The sequence below is a fragment of the Heterodontus francisci genome, chromosome 34 (genome assembly GCF_036365525.1).
Source record: "Heterodontus francisci isolate sHetFra1 chromosome 34, sHetFra1.hap1, whole genome shotgun sequence".
In the NCBI taxonomy this organism is placed as follows: Eukaryota; Metazoa; Chordata; class Chondrichthyes; order Heterodontiformes; family Heterodontidae; genus Heterodontus; species Heterodontus francisci.
Window position 1 is genome coordinate 44,885,772 of NC_090404.1, and position 19,475 is coordinate 44,905,246.

Consider the following 19,475-nt stretch of genomic DNA (forward strand, 5'->3'; position numbering starts at 1 on the left):
CTGGCACTAATGTGGCGCGAATGTTACTTGCCACTGATCAGCCCAAGCCTGGATATTGTCCAGGTCTTGCTGCATTTCCACACGGACTGGTTCAGTATCTGAGGAGTCACGAATGGTGCTGAACATTGTGCAATCATCAGCGAAAATCCCCGCTGCTGACCTTATGATTGAAGGAAGGATGAAGCAGCTGAAGATTGTTGGGCCTCGAACACTACCTTGAGGAACTCCTGCAGTGATGTCCTGGAGCTCAGATGATTGACCTCCAAAACCACAATCATCTTCCTTTGCGCTAGGTATGACTCCAGCCAACGGAGGGTTTTCCCCCGATTCCCATTGACCTCAGTTTTGCTAGGGCTCCTTGCCATACGCGGTCAAATGCTGCCTTGATGTCAAGGGCAGTCACTCTCACCTCACCTCTTGAGTTCAGCTCTTGTCCATGTTTGAACCAAGGCTGTAATGAGGTCAGGAGCTGAGTGGCCCTGGTGGAACCCAAACTGAGCATCACTGAGCAGGTTATTGCGAAGCAAGTACAGCTTGATGGCACTGTTGATGACCCCTTCCATCACTTTACTGATGATTGAGAGTAGGCTGATTGGGCGGTAATTGGCCGGGTTGGAGTTGTCCTGCTTTTTGTGCACAGGACATACCTGGGCAATTTTCCACATTGCAGTGTAGATGCCAGTGGTGTAGCTGTACTGGAATAGCTTGGCTAGGGGCGCGGCAAGTTCTGGAGCACAGGTCTTCAGTACTATTGCCGGAATATTGTCAGGGCCCATAGCTTTTGCAGTATCCAGTGCCTTCAGTCGTTTCTTGATATCACGTGGAGTGAATCGAATTGGCTGAAGTCTGGCATCTGTGATGCTGGAGACTTCAGGAGGAGGCCGAGATGGATCATCAACTCGGCACTTCAGCCTTATCTTTCGCACTGATGTGCTGGGCTCCCCCATCAGTGAGGATGGGGATATTTGTGGAGCCACCTCCTCCAGTTAGTTGTTTAATTTTCCACCACCATTCACAGCTGGATGTGGCAGGACTGCAGAGCTTCGATCTGATCTGTTGGTTATGGGATCGCTTAGCTCTGTCTATCGCATGCTGCTTACGCAGTTTGGCACGGTGATTAGAATTAGAACATTACAGCGCAGTACAGGCCCTTCGGCCCTCGATGTTGCGCCGACCTGTGAAACCATCTGACCTACACTATTCCATTTTCATCCATATGTCTATCCAATGACCACTTAAATGCCCTTAAAGTTGGCGAGTCTACTACTGTTGCAGGCAGGGCGTTCCACGCCCCTACTACTCTCTGCGTAAAGAAACTACCTCTGACATCTGTCCTATATCTTTCACCCCTCAACTTAAAGCTATGTCCCCTCGTGTTTGCCATCATCATCCGAGGAAAAAGACTCTCACTATCCACCCTATCTAACCCTCTGATTATCTTGTATGTCTCTATTAAGTCACCTCTCCTCCTCCTTCTCTCTAACGAAAACAACCCCAAGTCCCTCAGCCTTTCCTCGTAAGACCTTCCCTCCATACCAGGCAACATCCGAGTAAATCTCCTCTGCACCCTTTCCAAAGCTTCCACATCCTTCCTATAATGCGGTGACCAGAACTGCACGCAATACTCAAGGTGCGGCCTCACCAGAGTTTTGTACAGCTGCATCATGACCTCGTGGCTCCGAAACTCGATCCCCCTACTAATAAAAGCTAACACACCATATGCCTTCTTAACAGCCCTATTAACCTGGGTAGCAACTTTCAGGGATTTATGTACCTGGACACCAAGATCTCTCTGCTCATCTACACTACCAAGAATCTTCCCATTAGCCCAGTACTCTGCATTGCTGTTACTCCTTCCAAAGTGAATCACCTCACACTTCTCCGCATTAAACTCCATTTGCCATCTCTCAGCCCAGCTGTGCAGCCTATCTATGTCCCTCTGTACCCTACAACACCCTTCGACACTATCCACAACTCCACCGACCTTCGTGTCATCCGCAAATTTACTAACCCACCCTTCTACACCCTCATCCAGGTCATTTATAAAAATGACAAACAGCAGTGGCCCCAAAACAGAACCTTGCGGTACACCACTAGTAACTAAACTCCAGGATGAACATTTGCCATCAACCACCACCCTCTGTCGTCTTTCAGCTAGCCAATTTCTGATCCAAAGCTCTAAATCACCTTCAACCCCATACTTCCGTATTTTCTGCAATAGCCTACCGTGGGGAACCTTATCAAACGCCTTACTGAAATCCATATACACCACATCCACGGCTTTACCCTCATCCACCTGTTTGGTCACCTTCTCGAAAAACTCAATAAGGTTTGTGAGGCACGACCTACCTTTCACAAAACCGTGCTGACTATCGCAAATGAACTTATTCTTTTCAAGATGATTATAAATCCTATCTCTTATAACCTTTTCCAACATTTTACCCGCAACCGAAGTAATGCTCACAGGTCTATAATTACCAGGGCTGTCTCTACTCCCCTTCTTGAACAAGGGGACAACATTTGCTATCCTCCAGTCTTCCGGCACTACTCCTGTCGACAATGACGACATAAAGATCAACAACAACGGCTCTGCAATCTCCTCCCTGGCTTCCCAGAGAATCCTAGGATAAATCCCATCTGGCCCAGGGGACTTATCTATTTTCACACTTTCCAAAATTGCTAACACCTCCTCCTTGTGAATCTCAATCCCATCTTGCCTAGTAGGCTGCATCTCAGTAATCTCCTCGACAACATTTTCTTTCTCTACTGTAAATACTGACGAAAAATATTAATTTAACGCTTCCCCTATCTCCTCTGATTCCACACACAACTTCCCACTACTATCCTTGATTGGCCCTATTCTAACTCTAGTCATTCTTTTATTCCTGATATACCTATAGAAAGCCTTAGGGTTTTCCCTGATCCTATCCGCCAATGACTTCTCGTGTCCTCTCCTTGCTCTTCTTAGCCCTCCCTTTAGATCCTTCCTGGCTAGCTTGTAACTCTCAAGCGCCCTAACTGAGCCTTCACGTCTCATCCTAACATAAGCCGCCTTCTTCCTCTTGACAAGCGCTTCAACTTCTTTAGTAAATCACGGCTCCGTCGCTTGACAACTTCCTCCCTGCCTGACAGGTACATACTTATCAAGGACACGCATTAGCTGCTCCTTGAATGAGCTCCACATTTCCTTTGTGCCCATCCCCTGCAGTTTCCTTCCCCATCCTACACATCCTAAATCTTGCCTAATCGCGTCATAATTTCCTTTCCCCCAGCTATAATTCTTGCCCTGCGGTATATACCTGTCCCTGCCCATCGCTAAGGTAAACCTAACCGAATTGTGATCACTATCATCAAAGTGCTCACCTACATCTAAATCGAACACCTGGCCGGGTTCATTACCCAGTACCAAATCCAATGTGGCATCGCCCCTGGTTGGCCTGTCAACATACTGTGTCAGAAAACCCTCCTGCACACACTGGACAAAAACAGACCCATCTAAAGTACTCGAACTATAGTATTTCCAGTCAATATTTGGAAAGTTAAAGTCCCCCATAACCACTACCCTGTTACTCTCGCTCCTGTCGAGAATCATCTTCGCTATCCTTTCGTCTACATCTCTGGAACTATTCGGAGGTCTATAGAAAACTCCCAACAGGGTGACCTCTCCTCTCCTGTTTCTAACCTCGGCCCATACTACCTCAGTAGACGAGTCCTCAAACGTCCTTTCTGCCGCTGTAATACTTTCCTTGATTAACAATGCCACACCCCCCCCCCCTCTTTTACCCTCTTCTCTGTTCTTACTGAAACATCTAAATCCCGGAACCTGCAACATCCATTCCTGCCCCTGCTCTACCCATGTCTTCGAAATGGCCACAACATCAGGATCCCAGGTACCAACCCATGCTGCAAGCTCACCCACCTTATTCCGGATGCTCCTGGCGTTGAAGTAGACACACTGTAAACCAAGTTCTTGCTTGCCAGTGCCCTCTTGCATCCCTGTAACCTTATCCCCTACCTCACTACTCTCAACAGCCTGTACCCTGGAACTACAATTTAGGTTCCCATTCCCCTGCTGATTTAGTTTAAACCCCCCCGAAGAGCACTAACAAATCTCCCCCCCCCCCCCCAGGATATTGGTACCCCTCTGGTTCAGGTGAAGACCATCCTGTTTGTAGAGGTCCCACCTACCCCAGAAAGAGCCCCAATTATCCAGGAAACCAAAACCCTCCCTCCTACACCATCCCTGCAGCCACGTGTTCAACTCTTCTCTCTCCCTATTCCTCTCTTCGCTAGCACGTGGATAGTCCTGTGTTGTAGCTTCACCAGGTTGACACCTCATTTTGAGGTATGCCTGGTGCTGCTCCTGGCATGCCCTCCTGCACTCTTCATTGAACCAGGGTTGGTCTCCTGGCTTGATGGTAATGGTAGAGTGGGGGATATGCCGGGCCATGAGGTTACAGATTGTGGTTGAGTACAATTCTGCTGCTGCCCCACAGCGCCTCATGGGTGCCCAGTTTTGCATTGCTAGATCTGTTCGAAATCTATCCCATTTAGCACAGTGATAGTGCCACACAACACGATGGATGGTATCCTCAATGTGAAGGCGGGACTTTGTTTCCAAAAGGACTGTGCGGTGGTCACTCGTACCAATATAGTCATGGACAGAAGCATCTGCAGCAGGCAGATTGGTGAGGACGAGGTCAAGTATGTTTTTCCCTCGTGTTGGTTCCCCCACCACCTGCTGCAGACCCAGTCTCGCAGCTATGTCCTTTAGTACTCGGCTAGCTTGGTCAGTAGTGGTGCTACCGAGCCACTCTTGGTGATGGACATTGAAGTCCCCCACCCAGAATACATTTTGTGCCCTTGCCACCCTCGGTGCTTCCTCCAAGTGGTGTTCAACATGGAGGAGTACTGACTCATCAGCTGAGGGAGGGCAGTCGGTGGAAATCAGTAGGAGGTTACCTTGCCCATGTTTGACCTGATGCCATGAGACTTCATGGGGTCCAGTGTCGATGTTGAGGACTCCCAGGGCAACACTCTCCCTACTGTGTACCACTGTCCTGCCAGTGGGACAGGACATACCCGGGGATGGTGACGGCAGTGTCTGGGACATTGTCTGTAAGGTATGATTCCGTGAGTATGACTATGTCAGGCTGTTGTTTGACTAGTCTGTGGGACAGCTCTCCCAACTTTGGCACAAGACCCCAGATGTTAGTATGGAGGACTTTTCAGGGTCAAAAGGGCTGGGTTTGCCGTTGTCGTTTCCGGTGCCGAGTTCGATGCCGGGTGGTCCGTCCGGTTTCATTCCTTTTTATTGACTTCGTAGCGGTTAGGTACAACAGAGTGGCTTGCTAGGCCATTTCACAGGGCATGTAAGAGTTAGCCACATTGCTGTGGGTCTGGAGTCACATGTAGGCCAGACCAGGTAAGGACAGCAGATTTCCTTTCCTAAAGGACATTAGTGAACCAGACAGGTTTTTACAACAATCGACAATGGTTTCATGGGTATCATTAGACTAGCTTTTAATTCCAGATTTATTAATTAAATTCAAATTCCACTTTCTGCTGTGGTGGGATTCGAACCCATGTCTCCAGAGCAATACCCTGGGTCTCTGGGTTACTAGTCCAGTGATAATACCACTACGCCACCGCCTACCCTGCAGTGAAGGATATGGCTGGGGCTGGGATCATCCTGTACATGAAGGTACAAAATGCCACCAAGGCTCTGCATGTCCTTTTTCTATGTCCACCACTCCTTTTCACTGGATATGAATTAAAGGTGCAGGCGCATTGAGCCATTATGCATTTGATGCATTTTATAGCTGCTTATCTGGAAAGGAATTAAAGCACATTAGAGAATTAAGACAGGGTCTGTTCATGGAGAGGGAAGAGACAGGGTCCGTTCACGGGGAGGGGGGAATTAGACAGGGTCGGTTCACGGAGAAGGGGGAATTAGACAGGGTCGGTTCACGGGGAGGGGGGAATTAGACAGGGTCTGTTCACGGGGAGGGGGGAATTAGAGAGGGTCCGTTAACGGGGAGGGAGAAACAGACAGGGTCCGTTCACGGGGAGGGGGGAATTAGACAGGGTCGGTTCACGGGGAGGGAGAAACAGACAGGGTCGGTTCACGGGGAGGGAGAAACAGACAGGGTCGGTTCACGGGGAGGGGGGAGTTAGACAGGGTCCGTTCACGGGGAGGGGGGAATTAGACAGGGTCCGTTCACGGGGAGGGAGAAACAGACAGGGTCCGTTCACGGGGAGGGGGGAGTTAGACAGGGTCCGTTTACGGGGAGGGGGGAATTAGACAGGGTCCGTTCACGGGGAGGGAGAAACAGACAGGGTCCGTTCACGGGGAGGGGGGAATTAGACAGGGTCCGTTCACGGGGAGGGAGAAACAGACAGGGTCCGTTCACGGGGAGGGGGGAATTAGACAGGGTCCGTTCACGGGGAGGGGGGAATCAGACAGGGTCCGTTCACGGGGAGGGGGGAATCAGACAGGGTCCGTTCACGGGGAGGGAGAAACAGACAGGGTCCGTTCACGGGGAGGGAGGAATTAGACAGGGTCCGTTCACGGGGAGGGAGAAACAGACAGGGTCCGTTCACGGGGAGGGGGGAATTAGACAGGGTCCGTTCACGGGGAGGGGGGAATTAGACAGGGTCCGTTCACGGGGAGGGAGAAACAGACAGGGTCCGTTCACGGGGAGGGGGGAATTAGACAGGGTCCGTTCACGGGGAGGGGGGAATTAGACAGGTTCAGTTCACGGGGAGGGAGAAACAGACAGGGTCCGTTCACGGGGAGGGGGGAATCAGACAGGGTCCGTTCACGGGGAGGGGGGAATCAGACAGGGTCCGTTCACGGGGAGAGGGGAATCAGACAGGGTCCGTTCACGGGAAGGGGGGAATTAGACCGGGTCCGTTCATCGGGAGGGGGGAATTAGGGTCTGTTCATGGGGAGGGGGAATTGAAAAGGGTCTATTCACAGTGAGGGTAATTATACAAGGGGGTCGTCTCGCAGGAGGGCAATTATATCGGGGGAGGTCAGTTCAGAGGGGAGGGTAATTAAATGTGGGAGTTGTGGGTTTCTGTTCAAAGGGAAGATAATTTGACTGGGGGGACTATTTGCAGGGCTGTGGTATTTGAGGCAGCATGGGCATTAAAGTCCAGTTCCTCTCTCACACGGGATCTAGAGAATGTTTTTGGTATGTAATGCAAATGGACATTGTAAATGTAACCTGAAATGGCAAGAGGAATGAGGAACCTCATGTTCTGTATTGAAAGAAACTGATTATTGCACTTTATGAAATGTACAATTTGAACTGTTTTTTAATGCATTTTTACTAAATTTTATGAATTTGGAAATAAAAAATACTCCTTCCATGACTGGTACCATTTGATTTCCAGCTGATCTGTTCATCAGTCTTTAACTGGGAGAGTTTGATGAGCTCCCACAGTTCACACCATGGGGGTAGAGTCACACTCACCAGACACAGCTATAAACTCCCTATAAATCCAACCCTCTGATTTCTGTTTTGTAACCTACTTTCCATCCAATCTGCTGCCTGGTCCTTCACTCCACACAGCCTGATCTTGGTCACCTTGCAGATTGTACATACTGTTAGGGATAGCAAGCTAGTGACAAAACAGAAAACAGAGTAGGGGTTAACAGTAGGTACTCAGACTAGCGGAAGGTGGGAAGTGATGTTCTGCAGGGATCGGTGCTGGGATCACAGTTATTCACCATTTACATAAATGATTTAGACTCGGGAATTGGAAGTACAATTTCAAAATTTATGGCTAACACCAAATTGGGAGATGGTGTTACTGCTGAGGAAAACTGACAGAATGCACAAACTTAATAATAAACTTGAAGAATCAGTTGTAATTAGCAAATGAATTTCAATATAGATGAGTGTGAGATGATGTATTTTGGTAGGAAGAATAAGGAGGCCACAAACTACTTGGAAAATAAAAGTTGAAATGGGGCAGAAGAGCAAAGGGATCGAGGTCCAGATACACAGGCCAATAAAAGTAACAACACAGGTTAATAAGGCCATAAAAGAAGCAAATGAAGCATGGTTTCATTTCCAAAGGGACAGAATTGAAGTGAAGTGGAGTTCTGTTAAACTTGTACGGAGCCTTGGTTAGACTACACTTGGAGAACTGAACAGTTCTCATCTCCATGTTATAAAAAGGATATAGTTTTTTAGTTTAGTTTAGAGATACAGCACTGAAACAGGCCCTTCGGCCCACCGGGTCTGTGCCGACCATCAACCACCCATTTATACTAATCCTACACTAATCCCATATTCCTACCACATCCCCACCTGTCCCTATATTTCCCTACCACCTACCTATACTAGGGGCAATTTATAATGGCCAATTAACCTATCAACCTGCAAGTCTTTGGCATGTGGGAGGAAACCGGTGCACCCGGAGGAAACCCACGCAGACACAGGGAGAACTTTCAAACTCCACACAGGCAGTACCCAGAATTGAACCCGGGTCGCTGGAGCTGTGAGGCTGCGGTGCTAACCACTGCGCCGTCCCTATGGAGGCACTGGAAAAGGTACAAAAAGATTTGAAACTTAGAAAATAGGAGCAGGAGTAGGCCATTCAGCCCTCTGGGCCTGCTCCGCCATTCAAAAAAGATCATGGCTGATCATCTAATTCAGTACCCTGTTCCCGCTTTCTCCCCATATCATTTGATCCCTTTGGCATTAAGTATATCTATCTCCTCCTTGAATATATTTAATGACTTGGCCTCCACTGCCTTCTGCAGTAGAGAATTCCACAGGTTCACCACCCTCCGAGTGAAGAAGTTTTTCCTCATCTTGGTTCTAAATGGCATACCCTGTATCCTGAGACTGTGACCCCTGGCTCAGGACACCCCCGGCATCGGGAACATCCTCCCTGCATCTAGCCTGTCCAGTCCTGTTAGAATTTTATAGGTTTCTATGAGATCCCCTCATTCTTCTAAACTCTAGTGAATATAGCCTAGTCGATCCAATCTCTCCTCATATGTCAATCAGCCTAGTAAATCTTCTTTGCACTCCCTACATACAAGAACATCCTTCCTCAGATAAGAAGACCAAAACTGCACACAATACTCCAGATGTGGTCTCACCAATGCCCTGTATAACTGCAGTAAGACATCCTTGCTCCTGTACTCAAATCCTCTTGCAATGAAGACCAACATACCATTCATCTTCCTAACTACTTGCTGCATCTGAATGCTTGCTTTCAGCGACTGGTGTACAAGGACACCCAGGTCTCGTTGCACCTCCCCGTTTCCCAAGCTATCACTATTCAGATAATCTGCCTTTCTGTTTTTACAACCAAAGTGGATAACCTCACATTTATCCACGTTATACTGCATCTGCCATGCATTTGTCCACTCACCCAACTTGTCCAAATCACATTGGAGCCTCTTTGCATCTTCCTCACAGCTCACATTCCCCCCAGCTTTGTGTCATCTGCAAACTTGGAAATGTTACATTTAGTTCCCTCACCCAAGTCATTAATATATATTGTGAATAGCTGGGGCCCAAGCGCTGATCACTCTGGTACCCCACTAGTCACTGCCTGACACCTGGAAAAAGACCCGTTTATTCCTACTGTCTGTTTCCTGTCTGTCAACCAATTCTCAATCCATGCCAGTATATTATCCCCAATTCTATGTGCTTTAATTTTGCACACTACCCTTTTATGTGGGGCCTTATCAAAAGCCTTCTGAAAATCCAAATACACCACATCCACTGGTTCTCCCTTATCTATTCTACTAGTTACATACTCAAAAAACTCCAGTAGATTTGTTAAGCATGATTTCCCTTTCGTAAACCCATGCTGACTTTGCCCAATCCCGTTTATGCTTTCCAGGTTTTCTGCTATCACATCCTTTATAATAGACTCTAGCATTTTCCCCACTACTGATGTAAGGCTAACTGGTCTGGAGTTCCCTGTTTTTTCTCTCCCTCCTTTTTAAATAGTGGGGTTACATTTGCCACCCAATCTGTAGGAACTGCTCCAGAGTTTATAGAATTTTGGAAGATGACCACCAATGCCTTCACTATTTCCTTTAGTACTCTGGATGTAGATTATCAGGCCCTGGGGATTTGTCAGCCTTTAACCCCATTAATTTTCCGAGGACTTTTTTTTTTATTAATACTGATTTCTTTCAGTTCCTCCCTCTCATCAGACTCTTGGTTCCCTAACATTTCAGGGAGGTTATTTGTGTCCTCATGAAGACAGAACCAAAGTATGTGTTTAATTGTTCTGCCATTTCTTTGTTCCCCACTATAATTTCCCCCGTTTCTGACTGTAAATGACCTACATTTGTCTTCGCTAATCTTTTTCTCTTCACGTATTTATAGAAGCTTTTACAGTCAGTTTTTATGTTCCCCGCAAGTTTACTCTCATACTCTATTTTCCCCCACTTAGTCAACCTCTTTGTCCTCCTTTGCTGAATTTTAAACTGCTCCCAATCCTCAGACTTGCTGCTTTTTCTGGCAATTTTATATGCCTTCTCTTTGGATCTAATACAATCCCTAATTTTTTTTAGTAAGCCACGGTTGAGCCACCTTTCCGGTTTTACTTTTGCGCCAGACAGGAATGAATAATTGTTGTAATTCATGCACACATTCTTTAAATATTATCCATTGCCTCTCCACCATCAACCTTTTTAGTAAAGTTTCCCAAGCACCACAGCCAACTCACGCCTCATATCTTCGTAGTTTCCTTTATTTAGAATCAGGACCCTAGTTTTGGATTCAATTACTTCACTCTCTATCTTAATGAAGAATTCTATCATGTTATGATCGCTCCTCCCCAAGGGACCCCACCCAACAAGATTGTAAATTAATCCTTTCTCATTGCACAATACCCAATCTAGGATAGCCTGTTCTCCAGTTGGTTCCTCAACGTATTGGTCTAAAAAAAATCACGTGCACACTCCAGGAAATCCTCTTCCACAGTATTATTGCTAATTTGGTTTGACCAATCTATAAGTAGATTAAAGTCACCCATGATTACAGTTGTACCCTTATTGCATGCATCTCTAATTTCCTGTTTAATGCCATTCCTTACATCTCCACTACTGTTTGGGGGCCTATAGACAATCCGCACCAACGTTTTATGCCCCTTGGTGTTTCTCAGCTCCACACATACAGATTCAACATGATTTTCCGAGCCAATATCCTTCCTCACTATTGCATTACTTTCCTCCTTTACTAACAACGCTACTCCTCCTCCTTTTTCTTTTTGCCTGTCCTTCCTAAGTATTGAGTACCCCCGGATGTTCAGCTCCCATCCTTGGTCACCTTGCAGCCATGTCTCCGTAATCACTACTATTTCATTGCAATGTTGGTCCTAGAACTGAGAGGATATACTTAGCAGGAAAGGCTGGACAGGCTGGAGCTCTTTTCTCGAAATAAAGGAGATGGTTGATGCGTGATCTCACAGAAGTTTTTAAGGTTATTCAGGGTGGGCATAGAGAAAATGTTTTCATTTTTGGGCGATTCCAAAACTAGTGGTGATAAATATCAGATTGTCACCAATAAATCCAATAGGGAATTCAGGAGAAACTTCTTTACCCAAAGAGAGGGAAGAATGTGGAACGTGCTACCACAGCGTGTAGTTGAGGTGAACAGCTCAAGGGAAAGCTAGATAAGGACATGAGGGTGTAAGGGATGGAAGGATATGCTGATCGGGTTTGATGAATTGTGCACCATCTTCTTTTCCAAAGATCTGTTACCTTCTCTAATGGCTGCTTTTGTCTGCCTCAATTGTTGATGATATTTGTGCCTATTCTCCTCGAAACAGTTTCAATTTAAGACAGTTCGGGGAGTCAGGCATCATTCATCCTTAGATCTATGCGACAGGTAAAACCCCAGACAGTTCCTTAGTCAGGACTCCTCTGGTTCCTTGCCATGTATGTGTCAGAATACTGCAACCCAGCTTTCTTAAATTTTACTCCTGGAGGCCCTACTGCCAAGTAACATTCGTGCCCCACAAGTGCCAGGCAATGACCATCTCCAATGAGAGAATCTAACCATCTTTCCCTGACATTCAACAGCATTACCATCACTATCAACACCCTGAGGGTTACCATTGACCAGAAAATTAATTGGACCAGCCATATACAGTGGCTACAAGAGCAGGTCAGAGACTGGGAATTCTGTGATAAGTAACTCACCTCCTGACTCCCTGAAGCCTGTCCAGCATCTACACGGCACAAGTCATGAGTCTGATGGAATCCACTCTACTTGCCTGGATGTGTACAGCTCCAACACTCAAGAATCTCGGCACCATCCAAGATAACGCAGCCCACTTGATGTGCACTGGTGGTGGATGGCGTGCCTAACGGCAGCAGTGTCACACTGAGAGGGACACCAGTGGCATAGCCAGCGACACATACACAGCGACACAGGAACGAATAAAAAAAAATGCAAGGTGCACTAAGAATGTTCAGGGTTATGTATCCTGCCATCTACCACTAACATCAATTGGGAATTCCTGGGAACACACTGCAGATCCTTCTTTACCTGATTATTAAATGACTGTTGTATAATTAGACCAGCAGCTACCATGCAGAATTTAACCAATTTATTTTCAACGGGACTATCTGACATGAGTTAATGCCTGCCTTAAAATGGTAGACTCAGGACTATCACACAAACATGTTAAAACTTTGTCAAATAATTCAGTCATTTTCGGACTGGGAACTTAAACCTGCTATGTCACTTTCAGTCAGGAACAGATCCCAGTTTTACACCAATCTCTGATTTGACAACACGTTTTCCAGCATTCACCGTTTGTCCTGACTCTAAACACAGTTGTAAAGAAGTCTTCTGTTCTGTGCCCAGGAGCTCTGAACCATGGAAGAGAGTGGCTGGGACACATTTCTTACAGGTCTCAGAATTAACCCACACGGGGACTTTGCTGAGAGACGAGAAAGACTAAAGTGCTGTTTGTCCCTCTCAGTGTGATCCTGAAGGACTGTGTTCAGGCTGAAGTTCCAAAATGCAAAGACCAGAAGTCTAGTTTCACAAAGCTACTCAGTCTTTCCATTGCCCCCAGCTGTTACCACCTGCTGGTTCATTTGCATGTTCTCAATGGCTGACTCCTTGTTTTACAACCCAGAAGTCTGGGAGGGTGAAACCCATAGTTCTTCAGGTGTTAGTGCTGTTCTTCAGAAAACAGTCTTTGATCTGTTCCCTCTGTTGCTCTGGTAACCTTTTGCAGAATGGAGGTGAGGTCAGCTGACCTCCTGGATTCCATCGTGAACTTTCAAACAAAAACCACAATCTATAAGACATAATCATGTTACAGGGTCCAGTGTTCCTAACACCAGTTCACATCAACAGAAATGAACCCTGCCTGTGGCTCAGTTGGTACCATTGTCCTCTGAGTCAGAAGGTTGTGGGTTGAAGTCCTACTCCAGAGAGTTTGCTGTGTGCAATTGACTGCTGTGTGACATTGATCACAAGTCGTGGGAGTCAGTTGCCAGCATTCGCCAGAGCTGGCGGGCAGCCATAAAGACAGGGCTAAATTGTGGCGAGTCGAAGAGACTTAGTAGTTGGCAGGAAAAAAGACAGAGGCGCAAGGGGAGAGCCAACTGTGCAACAGCCCCAACAAACAAATTTCTCTGCAGCACCTGTGGAAGAGCCTGTCACTCCAGAATTGGCCTTTATAGCCACTCCAGGCGCTGCTTCACAAACCACTGACCACCTCCAGGCGCGTATCCATTGTCTCTCGAGATAAGGAGGCCCAAAAGAATTGACTGCTGTGCTTCCCACATTACAATAGTGACTACACTTCAATTATAGTTCATTGGTTGTAAAGCACTTTGGCATGTCCTGAGGTAGTGGAAGGTGCTGTATATGTGCAGATCTTTCCTTAACCGTCAGAATGAACAAGGTTCAGTCCTGGATATGATTAACAGCAGCAATAACAGAATCCAACCCCTGCAGTCACTTGTGAACTCGCTGATGTTTCTGCAGGTCAGATGAACGAGTGAATCCCTTCCCACACTCGGTGCAGGTGAACGGTCTCTTCTTAGTGTGAACTCGCCGGTGTGTCAGCAGGTGTGCGAACTGAACAAAACCCTTCCCACACTCTGAGCAGGTGAACGGCCTCTCCCCAGTGTGAACTCGCTGGTGTGTCAGCAGGTGGGATGACTGAGTGAATCCCTTCCCACACACAGAGCAGGTGAATGGCCTCTCCCCAGTGTGAACTCGCTGGTGTGTCAGTAGGGCGGATGACTGACTGAATCCCTTCCCACAGACAGAGCAGGTGAATGGTCTCTCCCCAGTGTGAACTCGCTGGTGTGTCAGCAGGACGGATGACTGAGTGAATCCCTTCCCACAGACAGAGCAGGTGAATGGTCTCTCCCCAGTGTGAACTCGCTGGTGTTCCTGCAGCTTGGATGAACGAGTGAAACCCTTCCCACACACGGAACAGGTGAACGGCCGTTCCCCAGTGTGAACTCGCTGGTGCCTGATCAGATCATTTCTGCTTTTAAACCTCTTCTCACAGTCAGAGCATTTAAAAGGTCTCTTATCAGTGTGAAAAAGTTGGTGTTCAGTGAGGTTGGATGACTGAGTGAATCCCTTCCCACATGTGGAGCAGGTGAATGGCCTCTCCCCTGTGTGACTACGTCGATGGATTTCCAGCCGGGATGGGTAATTAAATCCCTTCCCACACTCCCCACATTTCCACGGTTTCTCCATGTTGTGGGTGTCCTTGTGACTCTCCAGGTTGGATGATCAGTTGAAGCCTCGTCCACACACAGGACACATGTGCCGTTTCTCCCCGCTGTGAATGGTGCGATGTTTTTTCAGGCTGTGTAACTGGTTAAAGCTCTTTCCACAGTCAGTCACTGGAACACTCTCACTCGGGTGTGTGTGTGTCTCGGTGCTTTTCCAGTCACACTGATGTGTGAAATCTTTTCACACATACAGAACAGACAAACATTTCTCCTTCCACCTTCAAAGGCCAATGATATTCGGGTCCTGATGAATTGAGCCAGATCTTGATGTGATGTTTGGTTTGAGTTTCCCGTCTGCAAATCCTCTCCTTTCAATACCCTGTAAAAGGAGTTTACAAAAGTCATCAATTAGTCCAGGGTAGAAATTCAGAACAGACAATTCTAGTTAATCTGCCACATTCTTTCCTCTGTTATTCCCCCCAAACATGTGGTCCATTCAGACTAAAAGAAGCCAAAATAAGCAACAATATCCTAGCAGAAGCAAAGGGAATAATAGCAAAATTCTGCAGATGCTGGAAATCTGAAATAAAAGCAGAAAGTGCTTGAAATACTCAGCAGGTCTGGCCTCATCTCTGGAGAGAGAAACAGAGATAATGGTTCAGGTCCATGACCTTTCATCAGAACTGGCAAAAGTTAGAAATGTAAAGTTGAGGGGGTGGGGGGGGGGGGGGCGCACAGAGGAACAACAAAAGGGAAGGCCTGTGTAGGGGAGACTGGCATGGGGAACCTTGGGATACTTGGCGTAACGTACACCCCTGTAACTTGAGAAAGTTTGCCTGCTAGACACACAAATTATATGACCAGCTAATCAGAAGGTAACGAGGCTAGGAGGGAGACACCCGAATCTTAGGAATAGCCTAAAAATTCTTTGAATAGGGTAATCAAGAGGTTGACAAGTTGAATAATATAACCAAGGCAGGATGAGATCAGGGAAGGCAATAGATGGGAGATGATGTAATTAAGAAACAGTTTATCAAGTAAACCTACTGTAAAACTGTATAAAATGACTACTGGAACAATGTACTAGCAGAACCCCTACGATCATTCGTGAGAGTAGGACTTCTCCTTGCATGCTCGTAACAAAAGATCGCTCGTTTGTACAAGACATCCGACTTTCGAGGCAATTCTGGGGACCGGGGCAAGCCCTCACCCTTACATTTGATGTAGTCGGCAGGATATGCCACATCGGAACTGCGACAGTGAGGGGACCAATCAAGGGGTGAGTACCTTTTATCTTACCACCCATAGTTAGGAAAGGTGTACCTCACAGTCGCAGGGCTGGTCCTTTAAGTGGGTATCAAAGAACCAACACCTGAAGACTCGAGTGCCGAGCGATCAAAGCATGCACCAGGGTAGTTGGTCGCGAGTTGAGAGAACCGGGCAGAGAGCTGTGCTGAGAAAGCTGCAACGCAAAACCACTGATGCAGGTGGCACATTGTGGAGAAGGGTAAAACTGCGGAACCACCAGCGAGCCTCAATACCAGTACGGTAACATCCACTGGCCAGTGATCAATTCGAGTTTCTGCTTCCACCCCCAGGCCCCAACGACAATCGGACATTCGGCAATAACTCACATCCGACCTCCCCAGAGGGAGTAGATGAACATAACAGACGTTCTAATGGAGCACTTGTTGAGACACCTGCTTCCTAAGGAGAAGCAAATCCCTAAGGAAAGAACATCTACCAAAGGTGAGGGAAGAGGCCCGGACAACAATGAAGCAGTATCACCGAATCCAACAGAAGGTCAAACAACTGGGAGAGGATGTGGTCGCCGAACTGGAGGACGCATTGTGGTGGGAGACGGTTTGGAACTGGGGTATTAGGGTGGACGTTCACCCTTGGATTAGAATTGCTTCCCACTGGTGGCGGTGCAGTTGCTAATTGCTATCGGACTTATGGTTGAATGTTGTACCCTGGCATCTAAATTGAGATGTTAGACCTAATTTATAAAATGTAACTGTGCAAATCTAACCACTGTCTGGCCAACAGTGATGGAACAAGGAGCACTTAACATTAGTTGGCCATCTTACTAGTAGCCAAGGGCCAAAAGGGGGACTATCTACTCCGGGAGTACTGCAGGCTTGACTAAAGATGCCGTAATTTATGTAGCACAATACAAAGCAAACTAAGCCTGGTCACTAGGACACAGGTGAGGTTGTAAGAGGATGCTAGGGAAGGAGCTGAAGCTCATCGAAACCAGAAGGATCCCCAGATTATTCAATGGGCAGAGAATCCGAGGGTAATGGCTGCCTTAAGCCAGGTCCTGGCCTAGGGCCAAAAGGGGGGTATGTAGGGGAGACTGGCAGAGGGAGCCATGAGATACTTGGCGTAACGTACACCCCTGTAACTTGAGAAAGCTTCCTTGCTAGATACACAAATTATATGAGTATCTAATCAGAAGATAACAAGCTCAGGAGGGAGACACCCGAATCCTATGAATAGCCTAAGAATCCTATGAATAGGGTAATCAAGAGGTTGACGAGGTGAATAATATAAACAAGGCAGGATGAGATCAGGGAAGGCAAAAGATGGGAGATGATGTAATTAAGAAACAGTTTATCAAGTAAACCTACTGTAAAACGGTATAAAATGATGACTGGCACAATGTAGGGGTTCTGCTCGTACAATCATTCAGAGGAGTAGGACTTCTTGCATGCTCGTAATTAAACAAAATCGCTCGTTTGAACAAGACATCCGACTCTCGAGGAGCTTTTCGGTACTGGGGCAAGCCCTCACTCTTTCAGTCTGTGATAGGACAGAGGACAGGAGAGGTTGAATATCATGGAGCAAAAGGAGTGCTAATAGTTGCAGTAAAAGACAAAACGTTTGTCCAGAGAGTGTTAATGGCAGAATAATGAACAGCTTTATTCAAAAGCAAAAACATGAAAAACAATTTTCAGATCAGCACATGGTAAAAAAAATCAAAATTGGATTTATGGCCTGAAGTGGTTGAGCTCAATGTTGAATCCAGAAGTGCCAAAAGCAGAGGAAACCTTCCCAGACTCTTCTTATCGCAGTCAGTGAGACACTTTGTACCCTGAGATGCTCACCGGATGCAAAGGCATCAAGTCTGTTCCCTCTCCAGGGAAACCCAGCAACAGTCAAGACCACAGAATAGAGGCCGGCGGCCAGAATGACCCACCCGACACCCCCAACTTGGTCCCCTTACATCTTGGACTTAAACATTGCTGTGGCAGGTCTAGGAGAAGATCCTCAGATTTACCTACCCTCCTCCACAGCAGGCAACCAAAGGCGAGGAGCATAGGGCTAAAGTGCAACTAAAGGTTGAGCAGTAGCCCCTTTCCGGTAACTATTCAAGAACTATAACCTCTCATACTGAATATTGACATGGCCCATGGACTCCTCTCGGCTGCAAACATCATATGCAACCTGGGAGTGAGTTCAGTTGCTTAATCTCACGGGCACTAGGACCCGGTTGGAAACACAAACCCTGAAACACCGCCCACTCACTATGACATCACCAAGTTGGCCACGAAGGCGCCCTGACCCTGCCCTGTCCAAGATGGCGGCCAGTGCCCTGCCCCCCCCCCTCCCCCCCCCGCGCTCCCCCGGGGTAAACACGGGGCCTGTGGCCTCTTATTCGGCGTTTATGAAGATTCCCAGCCCACTCACGGCTCCAATTCCTCCCCTGCGCCCACAATCTCCTCCCGCCTCAGTCCGTCAGTGTGTCTGGTTTTTGTTCCTGGATATTCCTGGTCTCCCTTCAATCCGGGAACTTAGTCCCTCCTTTTAATTTATTTTTAGTTTCAAACAGGGCCTGTCACCGGGAGAAGCCCCGCAGCTGCCGCCCCGCTCGGTGCAAACCCGGCACCTGGAGCTTCTTACTGGGGGCATGTGCCCTACACCAGGTGTTTCCCCTCCACCGCACCGACTCTCACCCGCTACAGACCCGACACGACCGCCTCCGCCCAATCCAATACTTGCACTTGGCTTTTGAAGCGCCCCCCAGCGACCTCTGACCTGACAGCGCCCAATGTCAGGGTGATTGACGGATGATCTGGACCAGCAGCAGGAGGGGGCTGCCGCTAGCCCCGCCTCCGATTCGCTCTGATTGGGCCTGGCTGCCGTCAATCACCCCGGCGGGTATGCGACGCCGAACATGCGCAGCAGCTGAGAGGGAGGTGGGTTAACAGAATCCATGAGTCAATGATTTTGTCACCTGGTCACTGAGACCCTGAAGCCCCGCCCACTCCCTGTGTCGTCACCAAGATGGCCGCGCATGCGCTCTGCTCCCCGCTCATTCAAAATGGCTCGAAGAAAAAAAGGCCCGTATCTGGAAACGTGGGATGTGGAGGTTCTTATTCTGGTCTTGCGGCCTATCCCAGTTGTTTCTGAAGCCCCAAAGCCCACCCACCTGGGATTTACTCCTCTTCTGCACCCCGCCGACTCTCGCCTGCTGCAAAAGCGTTTCCAGGCATCATACAGCACTGATTAAAGTAACACTGTTCATGCTCCAGCCACAGTCCAGCACTGCGCCTGCGTGTTGGGCTCTTGCAGTGTAAATGGGGCACATTCAATTCCAAAAGTAAGATGCACTGCAGCAAAGCACCAAGGCTCCTTAGACAGGACCTTCTAAACCTGCGACCTCTACCAACTACAAGGAGAAGGGCAGAAAATACATGGGAACACCATCATCTGCAAGTTCCCGTCCAAGTCACACACCATCCTGACTTGGAACTATATTGCCGTT

The 19,475-nt window shown here is 47.7% G+C and overlaps 1 protein-coding gene across 8 annotated transcripts; it reads right to left on the bottom strand.

Moving 5' to 3' along the window:
- Positions 1 to 13,685: 13,685 nt before the first annotated feature.
- LOC137349436 (zinc finger protein 239-like) lies at positions 13,686 to 18,734 on the bottom strand. 8 transcript variants are annotated; one of them, XM_068014962.1, is made up of 3 exons: positions 18,664 to 18,734; positions 17,338 to 17,509; positions 13,686 to 15,083 (listed from the first exon to the last, which is right to left on the bottom strand). In XM_068014962.1, the coding sequence occupies exon 3, from the start codon at positions 14,724 to 14,726 to the stop codon at positions 13,968 to 13,970; it is 759 nt and encodes a 252-aa protein (XP_067871063.1). In that variant the 5' UTR covers positions 14,727 to 15,083; positions 17,338 to 17,509; positions 18,664 to 18,734; the 3' UTR covers positions 13,686 to 13,967. The 8 variants fall into 8 exon arrangements, with proteins under 8 accessions (XP_067871063.1, XP_067871064.1, XP_067871062.1 ...); XM_068014963.1 differs by having other exon boundaries at positions 18,611 to 18,677; XM_068014961.1 differs by lacking the exon at positions 18,664 to 18,734 and adding an exon at positions 18,398 to 18,656.
- Between the last annotated feature and the right edge of the window lie 741 nt (positions 18,735 to 19,475).